Consider the following 13749-nt stretch of genomic DNA (forward strand, 5'->3'; position numbering starts at 1 on the left):
CTAAAATAATTGGGGTTGAAAATTTGTTTCAAGTGAACAGCATGGAGTGATCTCATCCCCAATTAAAACAAAAACACAAAACCGTATTTAATAAGCCTTTTGTCAATAGCAAATGTTTATTTCCAGATGTTGATTCAAATAGGCTCCAATGAGTGAGCCTCAGTAACAGGGAAGGCGGAGGCAAAGATGCCTCTTGGACCGCACAAGCAAACACTCGTAAAACTGTGCATGAACTTGTGTGATACAATCAATCTCACACTCTCAGCTTGGACACATGAGGGTCACAGCAGTGCACGAAAAAGATATAGGAGATTCAGGGATGCAATATATTTATAAAAGAAATGGGGGGGAAAAAAAAGTCCCGCAAGTCTCTGCTGAGACCAGAGATTTCAAACGTCTTTCCTTCCCGTGACGTTAATTTGCCTCATTCTTTGAAGCCTCATCGAAATTCTCCACAAGGTCTGCAAAGAGAGAAAACAAGGATTCAGTAAAACAATACCAGGTTTACATGCAGTCACTGACAACTCAAAAGGGATTAAAAACTGAACACTTGTGGAAAACCGGATTTATGAAGAAACACTGGACATCCAATAAATGTGGAGAGTGAAAAACTAAATCTCATCTTTATGAAACAATCTGTAAATGTTTATAGAAACATGATCTGAAAGGTAATTTCTGTGCTTCTCTCTCACTTCTGTAAGTAATTTCCATAGAGAACATAAACGAGCACTGGGGGACTGAAAAGTCCACAGCTGTAAAAATGAAACCATTGAGGATCAAAAGCAGGTTGCCTTTTACGAGATGAAATCTGATCAAACGGAACATCAACTTTTCTGCCTCAGGACATCAGAATGGAAATCACTAACAGAAGGCTGGACTTTGTTTTGAGAGGGGACAGAAAAGGTTGAATCTCAATAATGGGCACAATAGCACAAGCTGTTAACCCTTTTTGTCATCACACGGGTGAGCTAATTTTGCAGTGTCAGAGATGTAATCATACTGTACATGTGCAAGACTTGGGTTACTAACTGGAGTTTGCTCAGGGAGGAGAACTGGGGAATTGTAATAGCAACCGTATGTGTTCGACCCCCTCTCTTTAAAAAGAAAAGCAAACCGAACCTTCAGTGCTCAAACAATAGAGGCGATTTTAAACACTTGTATATGATGACAATGTAAGAGCCAAGACAACCTGCTGAGACCCTCCTTTTTTGGACATTTCCACACCACAAGCTGAGACGCTGCCCTAACGTAAGCAAGTGTGCTTTGCTTACATTACCACACGCACAGAAACCCATATGGTAATAATTGTGAAGCTCAAGCTAGGAGACATATAAAATACACCAGGAATAATAGAAAATGTAAGCAAATAATCTTATGGTTAATGCTACAACTTAAAATACGAGAAGATGATTTTTTAAAAATGGAAATTGGGGGGAAAAGTTTCAGAGCAACATACTGACCTGGAACTTCGTCGTCATCTTCCTCTCCACCAGCTACTGGTGCCTTTCCATCACCAGCTGCAAGAAAATGGAGAATTTAAAATAACATAAAAAAAAATAAAAAAAAGATCACCATTTGTTAGTTGCAGATTCTAGAGCATTTACAAAAAATAAACTACAATGACAACACTGTCAAGAAACTAGACTACAAATTATAATTTTCATAATGACAGGGCTAAACATGCCTATATTATGGGATTCATCAGCTCAGATTAATCATAAGCCCTAAAAGAGCAAGAAATAGCACTCCTAACAATTACCAGGATTAAAAAGCCTTCAGAAGTACATTAACCAAAATTAGGGGGAAAATCCACTGGGTCAAACAAAAAAAATCATCCACTTTCAACTACAGTAGATTTTGCATGTAAAATAAGTAGTTCATGTTTGCTTTGGACTAAGGTTACACAAACTGGGGTTTGTAACTTGAGGAAAAACGAATAATTAAAATATAATATAAAATTAAAATGGCAACAAAAAAATCTTACTACAATCAATGAACCATTTTGTTTGCACGCATGTGATGTGGCCATTAACTAACATCAAAGAACTGACAACATGTGAACGTGGTGTTGGTCTTTCTTTAGACCAATATTTCCCGAACTGGGGTTTGTTAGTCAGGGACGTGCAGAGAGTTCCTCAGGGGCAGGGGCTCAAATGTAAAATAGGGGCAATGTTTTAAAAAATAAAAAAATTAAAAATTAGGTCAAATGTTTGGATACATTACCATTTTATATTTTAGCAAGAAGTCACTTATGGTCCTCAAGCCTGCATTTATTTGATACAAATTTTAATATACTTTAAAATACATTCTATGCAATGCTGATTTATTATCAATGTTGGAAACATGTGATACTTTTTTCAGGATTCTTTGTTGAATAAAAAGTTAAAAGAACAGCATTTATTTAAAACATAACTTTTGTAATATGCACTACCATTCAAAAGCTTGAGGTCTGTTTTTTCTTTTTTTTGAAAGAAATTAATATAAAATTAAAATGGCAACAAAAAAATCTTACTACAATCAATGAACCATTTTGTTTGCACGCATGTGATGTGGCCATTAACTAACATCAAAGGATTTGTTAAATTGATAGAAACAGTGATAGTAAAGATTGATATTGATTGAAAACATCTCTATTTTGAATAAATGACGTTCTTTAACTTTTTATCAATGAACTCCAGAAAAGTATCACAGGTACAAAAAATAAAAAAAATAAAAAAATAAATAATAATAATAATAATAATAATAATAATAGGCAGCACAACGGTTTCCAACATTGATTATAAATCAGCATATTAAATGCTGAATAAATGATTTCTGAAGGATTATGCACTGAAGACTGGAGTATGCAGAAAATTCAGCGTTGCATCACAGAAATAAGTGATATTTTAAAGTATATTAAAATAGAAAAACATTCTTTTAAATTGTAATAATATTTCGCAATTACGTTTCTGTATTTTTGACCAAATAAATGCAGGCTTGATGAGCGTAAGACACTTTCCATAACGCTGCATAATTATCAAAAATTGAAATATAATAAAGTCCTTTCACGTCACCATTTCGCCAGCCTACACTTCACATAATACGCCTGTAAATGGCACTTGGGCTTCATTAACCATGAAATAGCAACCGCTGTATCATACATAAATATAAGTGAATTGACTACTGATTACCATTATTGCGACTTTTGGCACTGCACGGTTTAGTGCAGTGTTTTTGTAGTCATTTAGCATCCTTTTTTTCAGCGATGTAATTTGATTTATAAAATGAGACAAACCTCAGATTCAGATCACTCCACAAATAAGCTCGTCTGCCCCATGTAATTTTCAACCAATTTATAAATAAGAACGGAAAATGACCACTCTACTTCACATTATTGTCCAATGAAATTTGAACTTGTGCCAGATCATGATTGGTTGGTATATTATACATGACATGACTGCTCCGGGTGTGTGTTCACGGTGTGTGTGTGTTCACTGCTGTGTGTGTGCACTTTGGATGGGATAAATGCAGAGCACTAATTCAGAGTATGGGTCACCATACTTGGCCACATGTCATGTCACGTCACGAACGGGCATGAGGAATTGTGTATTATTCTAAAATATATAATACATGGATTTTTTTTAATTAAATCGACACACTAGCTTTGATTATTGATAAAAAAAAGTTTAAAATATTGATTGGTTTATTTCCTTCCGTCAACCCACTCACTGAAAGAACCATACAGGTGCATCTCAATAACTTAGAATGTCGTGGAAAAGTTCATTTATTTCAGTAATTCAACTCAAATTGTGAAACTCGTGTATTAAATAAATTCAATGCACACAGACTGAAGTAGTTTAGGTGTTTGATTCTTTTAATTGTGATGATTTTGGCTCACATTTAACAAAAAGAGAGTCTAGGTTTCCGAACAGACTGTGGAAAATCAGTCAGTCAAGCAAAATGCACACAACCCATAGAAATGCCTCAGATTGACAGATATGTAAAAATAAACAGGAATTTTCTGACTTTTGAGCAATTAGTTACTGTTTTGTACTAGGGCTGCACGCTAAATCGCATGCGATTTATAATTTAATAATTTAATTTTGAAAAAGGGCAGCTGCTAGAGCCCCCAAAGCCCCCCCTTCTGCACGTGCCTGTTGTTAGTTAATAGAAACTAATATACATATTTAAGTAAACAAAAAAAAACACAAAGACACAATGTGTTTACTTGCAATAACTAACATGTGAATGTGGTGTTATACGTTTTGAAATAAGAAAAAAATATTTTAGGTAAAAGGGGTTTGGCTGACAAAAAAAGCTTATGAATTCCTCCTTTGCACTCTCAATCTCTGCCTAAACAACCAACTAATGCTGGCAGCCCTCTACGATCACCTTGTTTGTTTGTAAAATGGCACAGTTTTATAAATATCTGAAAGTACACTCTTAACATCAGTCAGTCAAGCATTATAATATGATAATCAATATTATTTAATGATAGAACTCTAGTAATTAGAATTAAAACTTGATAACCATGTATGAATGCATATTAGTCGTTTTAACTGAGCTTCGGACTGGTGGTGGTGCTTTTTTGGTTGGTCAGGGTTTCTGTAAAAAAAATTAAAAATTGGGGAAAAACTAACAAAAAATACTGATAAGATAACAATGATACGAATTCTACTAATAAGAACAATATAAAACGCACCAAAGATTAATGAGCTACTGGATTCATGAATATTAATCAGGTTGTGTGCGTTCGCTCGAACTGATTTGCTGAAATCAAAACAGAGACGATAATAGGCGAGCACCAGCCAATGAGATTGCCGTTTGCGCATTAGTTCCGCCCACTACCGGAGAAAGCGGTAGTTCTTAAAAGCTGAAGAATTCCAAAAGAACTCCGTTATTGTGACAGCAAAATACAACAAAGAGTATCATTTACATGTAGCGCGCATAGGTAGCGCGTCAATTCTCTATCTCCCTCTCTCGCTGCGCGTGTGTGAAAAAGCGACGGCGAGTCGTGCGCCTTCACGCTACACTGTAAAAAATGACAGTGAATTTGACAGTAAAAGACTGTAAAAATGCTGCAGTAAAAACCTGTTAAATGGTTTTCCCTCACGTTTGTGGTCTCTCACATTTTGAAGATCTTTTAGTGTGTACCAGGCTTAAAAGTCTATTTTAAAGCATACTCTCTAGGAACAGACCAGCAGCAATGACACACCCCTCCCCCGGAACATGTGCTCACACCTGTTAGCAACACACACACTGGACTGTTGCCTTGTCCAAATACCCACACTTGCGGTCTTTACACTTGACCACTTATATGACATATTTCCTGTATTTGGCCCAAGTGTGGATTTAGTGTGCGTTAAGGGCACTGTGCTTTGACGTTTTTAAGACCTGGGACAGTCTTGCGCACTTACTTCCTGTCACACGCACGCGCTCTCAAGTGGCCAAGACCGCAAGTGTGGGTATTTGGACAAGGGGTGACACTTTGTGAGGCTAGTTATTTTATGCTGCACAAAATGAACAAAACAATGAAATGTGACACGCTGTCTCAGACTTGTACAATCTGACCCAGTTTTGAGAACTGAACACACCTTGTTTGGGCAGGGCCTCTGCAAGTCTGCGCAGACTGGTCAGGCTGTCGGCACCCAACTGGTTGAGGATAGAGGGCAGCATCTCTGTCAGCTGCTTGGTCTCTGCGTGGCCTGTGATGGTGAAGGTGTTGGCTGCCAGTGAGGCCTGCACTTTGGGATTGTTGAAGTGGATCACCGTGCCCTGGTTTGTGAACATGTTCACCTGAAAAGCGACAGTTGAATGATATAAGTGTACATAGAAAGACATTTTAGACATTTGTGACTCTGGACCACAAAACCAGTCATAAGTAGCACGGGTATATTTGTATCAATAGCCAAAAATACATTGTATAGGTCAAAATCATCGATTTTTCTTTTAAGCCAAAAATCATTAGGATATTAAGTAAAGATCATGTACCATGAAGATATTTTGTCAATTTCCTACCGTAAATATAAAAAAATTATTTTTGATTAGTAATATACATTGCATCTCAATATTTTTATTTTTTTGCACCCGCAGATTCCAGATTTTCAAATAGTTGTATCTTGGCCAAATATTGTCCTATCCTAACAAACTATACATCAACAGAAAGCTTATTTATTCACAGAGCCGTAGTTCACTGACAAGCTACGCAAAATCGCGTTCAAAATCGCAGGCGATTCATTGCCGATTATGAACACGATTTTGCGTAGCTTATCAGTGATCTATGGCTCTGTGTAGTAAATAACGCTCCATCTGAAAGCATGTGCTGGAGATTTAATACTAATCACAGAACCGGCTTTACTGACGAGATGAGCATGAAAATCGCATTCGATTTTTTGCACAGCCCTAAGATGATGTATAAATCTCAATTTCGGAAAAAAAATTTACCCTTATGACTGGTTTTGTGGTCCAGGGTCACATTTGTAAACACAGAATGTGTATTCAGCCGAAACCAAACCTTACCTCTTCAATGCCAGAGATGTTATTTACTCCCAATTTCTTCAGGGAGAACTGGAGCTTTTTGTCATCAGCAGTGGCCGTTCTGTGGACCACCTTCTTCTTTCTGCGGGCGGTACCCTATCATAACAACATACCATCAGTGTGTCTGTGAGAAACTACTCTTTGTTAGACATCACAGTTAACTAAATGCGCATGAACCAAGTTTCAGTGGGGTTTTAACATTCTCTTACCTTTCCACCAATGCGGACTTGTGCCTGCAACTTGGCTAATTTCTCCTGGTTCATTATAGTTTCTTTCATCTGTAAGACAAACAGAAGGCTGTTAAAGATAACGTGTAGTGCAGAGTGAAGTTAAAGCACAAATGAGTTGTAGGGGTGCGGTCTGAATGACACATTCAGCGGACAAACTTTTCTTTAGTCCACAAGAAAGAAAACTTCAATACACATGCACAGCCATTACTAAATCGTCCAGCTCACGTCCTTGTTCATTTTCAAACACACTGAACAAGTCAGAAACGGCCTTTAGTAGAGAAACAGTTGCTAATAAAAAGAGCAAACTATGGGCGCTGGTTGACAGGCCTGTTGAGCAAGAGCGACCACTTGACTAAAGTAGTTAAAGTCAGATAGTTTTTACACCCGCGAGGTAACACGTCCAGGCCGATGCTATTATGCAGCCAATCAACGTTTAAAATACAAAACAATGTGAAGGGATTTCTCTCTGAATAAACAGACGCTTGCTCTCGGTCCACTAAGAAAACCGTCAATTTTAAGACGCTAAACGCTGAGGGAAAAGACGCAACATAAACGAAAACGACATTGGAATTCGGTTTATAAATATAAATGTAAAAACATGAGATAAATGGATCGCATGTGGAGGCTCGTGGAGTTTGTTTGCAGTGAGCTAACTTAGCAGGAGTGCTAATCTCACGCTCTCTCAGGCCTGGGTCTCCCCCGGCAGGGCCGAGTCTCACCCGAGCCGGTTCAAGCATCTTTCCGCGGGTGATTCCTACAAAACAGCAGCCGCGTTTGGTAAATAAGGTACTTATTTACCTTGAGCCTCGGAACCAGGAGTGGTTGTGCAGGAAATAGAGTATTTTAGAGCTCCTCACTGACCTGCACGCTAGCAGCAAACACACGCGGAGAGCAAGATGGAAGCGAGAGAGGATGACGGAAGTGACGACAGGACTGAAATGCGACGCAGTGGGCTGGATCCAGAAACCATTCCTGCCTGCCCTGCGCAAGTCTGGGCCAAGAATAGTGCTCAGCCAGCGAAGTCGGGTCCCTTTTGTGCGGTATTTGTGTAAAGCTATAATGTATGTTGATTTTGCCAATATGCATTGTCAAATCAATACGCCTTTTTATAAGCATTAATAACATCTGTTAGAAGAAGTCTAGCCTATTTGATGGTAGATTTACTGCTTGGTGGAAAATTAATTCAATCAATTAAAGTGTATTAATAGATACAGAACGATATTTACACATTTTGTTATAGGACAATACCGGATAAATGTGGATAAATTCAAGCCTTCAAGAGTAAGACTATCAATTATTTTACTAATCGAAAGGACTGTATAAACCACCAGGCCTATTTTTCAGGGATAAATGCGTTGACTTTCAGAGGTAAATGTGTGATCTGGAATGCTGAAACGAGATAAACAAGTGTATTTTGCAGCAACTATAACCTCAGTTCAGTTGTTATTGTATATTTTTATTTAAATAAATAAATGTAGGCTATCATAGAGAGCTCAATATTATATCAGAATGTAGCTATAGTCACATTGCATGAAATTATGAAGTCTGGAATTGCAGATGTCAGAACACCTCAGAGAATTGAGGAAGAATCGGCGAGCTTTTTCCATGTGGATGCAAATCTAGAAATAATTTGTGTCTGTAACTGTGGAAGTAACCAAACGTTCGGTAGCTATTACTGGGGAATATTTTAAAATAAATAATTTTTCCACTTACTCGAAAGATTAGAACACGCAGCCTATCAGAAAAAGACTGTGAAAGCCTACTGGTATTACTACATCACAATGTAGCTACTATTTAAAAACATTACTCCTACTTGGAGAGCAGCAGAATTTTTCAAGCACTTTCGAAACGCACACATATACCCATTATAACTTTAAACCGGTTTTATTTCGTGCATGTGAAATTTATTGTAGAGTACGTCCGAATCCCTGCAGTTCACATTATATTCATGGGACTTGTCACCAAGAGGAGCCGTGGCAGGGAAGTGCTTTCATGGTACCCCGTGGCACGGAAAGCGCCTGCTAACCCCTCTGGGACTTTAGAAACACTTTAGATGTGGTTTAACCACACATACAAGCCCTGACCCGGCTCACTGCGCCCCGGTTCTCAAAAACTCAATTTCATTCACTCGCACGCGCAGAATAATTAAACCACAGCCAATATGAACATCACTGCCAGTTACTGTGATGTCGGATTGCGCATAGGCTACTGTCCTCCTCAATCAATAGGCCTACAAACACCCAGCTGATTTATTTTTAAAGACTGATTATATTTTAAAAACTAGATTTATTTTTTTCAAATCCAATGTATTTAAAAATTTGTTCTGTTCACCTGAGCTCATTTATCTGCATTAGCCTATCTATTCAGGGTAAATATAATAATGTCCTGACCTGATGAAAGTTAACTTAGCTGCACACGCGTTCTGACCTTCTGACTTTCTGACCTCGATCTTCACAATTTATATAGGCTATATATTTTTTTAATTGTGCCGAAATATGCATAAAAGATTTTTCAGAAGATAAATTTGCATTCTGCATTCGTCTCTAATGTAGCTAATATTTCTTTATCTGAGTTAAAATAGTCTAACGTCCTTTTTTCACTAAATAGTTTAAGCATCTTATGTTCGCCTTTTGACATATTCCAAATATAGGCTATAATTTGGCTAACTATTTGAGTTAAACCTATTTTAGCTATAGCTACAACCATGGTTTTTGGTATAAAAACCTTAATATCAGTCCCTAACATCAAGACTTTTTTCCCCATCCCCAAGGCAAACACTGCAAAAATAGAAAAAATGAACCGGTCACATTAATTAAAGATTGAATAAAGAAATATTTTGTTCGAGACGCTTTTATTATGAATGTTTTTAATATTATGTATAGGCTATACATATTCAATAAGTTATCAGTCAGATTATTCTTAAACTAACCACAATAAATTACATCAACCCATTGCTTGCAAAACAACTGATTTTTTAAAATATTTGTAAAATAATAATCCGGAACCAAAACACTATAGCCCTAGAATTTAGGCTACATTAACATGTTACACAGATAAAAGGATTTAAAGTGGCGTCAGTATGAACTGAACTGCCGCGAGATGGCACTCTCACAGCCTTTAATAACTGCTGGATGAAGTAAATATATGTTAAATACACAAGCCTGACCACATGAGTTACCATAAAACGGCCATCAAACCGGACCAGATGTTTTTGTAATCATACAAAAATACCCCTTATACCCACTGCATCCTCCAGAACCAACATGGAACTGTAATAAAAAAAGGAAAAGATAATTCATTTTGAGAAGTTCGAAAAGACCTTTATTTTATGTCGGGTACACGAGTTTCTATGGGTCAGCGTTGTGTCTCTTTTGGACAAGTATGTTTTCATCACTCCTACCACAAGTTGTTTTAGTATCCAACTTTATATGCAATTTCTCTATGTTTTTGTTTTTCTTTTAATTGGCAGAGCGAATTGACTCTTAATTGGCATATCTAGCGTTTTGACTGACTATGTTTTTTAGTTTAGGCCCACAAAATTATTTGTAAACTAAAGGTTTTATTATTATTTATTATTATTATTATTATTACAGTTGTGAATAATAATAATTATTATTATTATAATTATAATAATGCCGTGAAGATATTATGACATTAATAACTAAGTTTATTTAAACAAATAATAAATTAATTACAACAACACAAAACAATACGCACTTTAATTGTTTAATGCAATGTTTTTAAGTGCCTTGTTAATCTCAACAATTAGGTGTCACACTTGATAGCCTTTCTATTTAATACTATTCAGCTATTGAGCTAGCATTCGGCTTTATAGGCTCACTTTGTAAAAACAAACGTGGGAAAGCAAACAGAAAGAAAAAGACAGACACTCTGCCTAAAAGGAGGAACAACAAATTAAACAAACACTGTACAGCTATAATTTTTTTTAAACAAACAAATAAAAACTACAAAAGATTTTGATTCCGCGTGTGATAATTGAACTTTAATCCTGTTTCTATTTAATTTTGATGAGATATGGATACTTTTGGGTGTGTATTTTCAAGCAGCATTAACTTTTTCATGAACCTTTTAATGGTTTAATTATTGTCATGTATTGGCCCCTTTGTTTTAACTGAGGCCTGTTTGCACGTTGGACGCTTATCATTTTGAAGCGCACTGCGCACGGCTTTTTTATGTGCCAAATTATGACAGTTCAGAAACGATCAATATTTCAGTATACTCACCAATATGCTACTGTTTAACATTTTTAAAATAACAGGGAGACTGCTGCCCGACCAGATAGCAATGGCTAATATTAATTATGAATATGACAATGTTGGCCCTCTCGAAATAGGGCAGACGCCCATGTGCCCTGCTTTTTCGCAAGCTAGAATGCTCTTTCGTGATCCGCGTGACTGATGCGAGTTAACAGCTGACTTTTTTCCATTACCAATGGCTCGCGGATGATCTAGTGCACTCCAGTGTCACGCAAACTGCGATGCGTACTGAGGCAGATAACCGAGTGGATGTTTTGAAGCATTTCTGAAACCACCAACAATTCCATTATGTCCGCATTAAACGCCATGCACCTGAACAGACATACAGTAAAAAAAAAAAAAAAAAACATTTATTATGGGTTTCACCCTATTAGGAGAAATATAACAATAGCAGGGAGGGTCCTACCATAAAGACGTGCTTAATTCGCTGAGCTTCTTACATCTTCGAGTCAATAGGCTTTTAAAGAAGAGAGTAAAATTCCCACAAAAGTAAGCAGCGGTGACCGCTTAAAGATACAAATGAACCTCGCAGTTCTTTAGATTATTTTCCAAAGACTGGTATTTTTTATCTCTTCAGTAGCAGCGGTGACGCTTTTTTGTCATGTGATCAGCGAGCTGGTATAAAGCGCATGGAAAGGTCCGCCCTCTTTGGAATCCTAGTCTGGCCTTTAGGAGGGTCTCCCCAGACAGAATAAGCGCGTGGATGTTGGGATTTGGGCGACTTCTTGATTCCGTGCCGATAGTAATCCATTAAAAGCCTATGGCACTGGTGACACACTGGCACGTCCTCTCCGCCTCTCCCGCATCTGCTCGGCGCGTCTTATGAGTTCTCTCGAATCGAGAGCGCAGGCAGCACGCAGGCTCAGCACACCGTAGCACATCGGGGACCCGAGAGAGCCATGACTTTGAGCTCCGAGATGTCGGATGCGTCTGTGCTCTCGGAGGAGACCGACATCGACGTAGTCGGAGAGGGAGATGATGGTGACGGCCAGACGCGCTCCTACGTGGACGAGGTGTCTCAGATGCACGACGAGATCCTGCTCGGCGGTTCGCCGTCTTGTGTGGATGCCTCCGCCGCACGGGACCCCTATAAGCCAGTAAGTAAAAACACCCTGGTGAAGCCCCCATACTCCTACATCGCACTCATCACCATGGCAATCCTCCAGAGTCCCAAGAAGCGCCTGACGCTCAGCGAGATCTGCGACTTCATCTGTAACAGATTTCCGTACTACCGGGAAAAGTTTCCAGCTTGGCAGAACTCTATCCGGCACAACCTGTCCTTAAACGACTGCTTCGTCAAGATACCGCGGGAGCCCGGGAACCCCGGTAAAGGCAACTACTGGACACTGGACCCAGAGTCCGCCGACATGTTTGATAACGGGAGCTTTCTACGCCGCCGGAAACGCTTTAAGCGCCAGCAGGTGCCTGAACTTCTCCGCGATCACGTAGGCTTTCTCCCCGCGGCCGCTGCGTACGGCTACGGACCTTACGGTTGTGGATACGGTCTGCAGTTTCAGTCTTATCATGCGCATTCTGCGCTCCTCGCCTTTCAGCAGCAGCCGCAGCAGCAGCCGCCGCCCTCGTGCCGGCATCCTCACACCGGAACTCTCATCCCCGCGCCTTCCCTCATGCCAAACACTGCGGAGCTCACCCGTTCCCGCTTCTATCCTCCTCTAAGCCCCGGGCTTTCTTCCCCCATACAGACTGCGGCTAAGTCCCCGGTTCACCGTTCACCCTTCTCCATAGACAGCATTATCGGGAGCTCTTTAAGCCCCACGCACTCGCATTGTGCCTCACGGACTTCCCCGGTGGTCCCGGTGCTTCCGCCGACCCTCGCGTCTCAGCACTCCCCAACCCCACTACTGGGAGTCTTGCACGGACCGACGTCTTTACACGAAACCTACGCAAACCGGATTGTAAGTGGCACTAGCGGCTGTTAATTTTTTATTTTTTTTTCACATTTTAAAGCGATACACTCCTGTGTTTAAGGTAGGATTATTTTTGTATTGTTTGTTTCACGCAGCTGAATGGTGGACATCAACACGTTCGTGCCTATATTCAAGCTGTGAAATATGAATATATATTTATGTTAACATTTTAGTTCAATCTAATTTCCGCCCCCACGAACTTTTCGTTGTCGGTGTGATTGTGGTAATCACTGCATAGGGCGTCTCAGGACAACATTTTTAACAGGCTATAAAATAAATTGTCAAATGTCTAGAATGATATATTTTGTGTGAAAACACAGATGTTTTCTAGTTTGGCAAACTGATTTTATTATTTGTACTTTGTAATGAAAATTCACAAGCGTGAAAATCGAACATTTTTTTTATACAACGTGTACTTCTCAGTAGCCTAATAAACAATGTACATTCTTTGATATTGTATACTCGGAGTGTTATATTTTTTACACGGTCTGTTTTTCATTAATAATAAATATTGTTTTGCAAAATAAGATCGAGTGGAAATTACCTTATTGATAGTCTCAATAGCTTTAAATGCTAATAGGCAGAGCTGGTAGCCTAAATGATTGCCATCTGGACTACGTAGTCACATTTTTAAAATTAAGTTCTTGTTATTAGATTAAATTACTTTTTAAAATAGGCTACTAGTAATCAGACTACAGTTACTTTTTTTATTGATTACATATTATTCACGTAATAGCAATAAATTATATTTATAAAATTGCCCACTGCTATACACTCAGAAAGTCTTCCAGTTTTGTG

General features: G+C 38.7%; 2 protein-coding genes across 3 annotated transcripts; one reads left to right on the forward strand and one right to left on the reverse strand.

Annotated features, from left to right (window-relative positions):
* Positions 1-86: 86 nt before the first annotated feature.
* Positions 87-7753, reverse strand: btf3 (basic transcription factor 3). 2 transcript variants are annotated; one of them, XM_016525834.1, is made up of 6 exons: positions 7608-7753; positions 6726-6794; positions 6499-6612; positions 5574-5775; positions 1461-1517; positions 87-461 (listed from the first exon to the last, which is right to left on the reverse strand). In XM_016525834.1, exons 2-6 carry the CDS (start codon positions 6792-6794, stop codon positions 415-417), a joined length of 489 nt encoding a protein of 162 aa, XP_016381320.1. In that variant the 5' UTR covers positions 7608-7753; the 3' UTR covers positions 87-414. The 2 variants fall into 2 exon arrangements, with proteins under 2 accessions (XP_016381320.1, XP_016381319.1); XM_016525833.1 differs by having other exon boundaries at positions 7545-7626.
* A 3938-nt stretch (positions 7754-11691) lies between these two features.
* foxd1 (forkhead box D1) lies at positions 11692-13290 on the forward strand. The gene has a single exon (XM_016525855.1). The coding sequence runs from the start codon at positions 11923-11925 to the stop codon at positions 12961-12963; it is 1041 nt and encodes a 346-aa protein (XP_016381341.1). The 5' UTR covers positions 11692-11922; the 3' UTR covers positions 12964-13290.
* Positions 13291-13749: the final 459 nt, after the last annotated feature.

Source organism: Sinocyclocheilus rhinocerous, unplaced genomic scaffold, assembly GCF_001515625.1.
Source record: "Sinocyclocheilus rhinocerous isolate Xijiao unplaced genomic scaffold, SAMN03320098_v1.1 scaffold873, whole genome shotgun sequence".
Lineage (NCBI taxonomy): Eukaryota > Metazoa > Chordata > Actinopteri > Cypriniformes > Cyprinidae > Sinocyclocheilus > Sinocyclocheilus rhinocerous.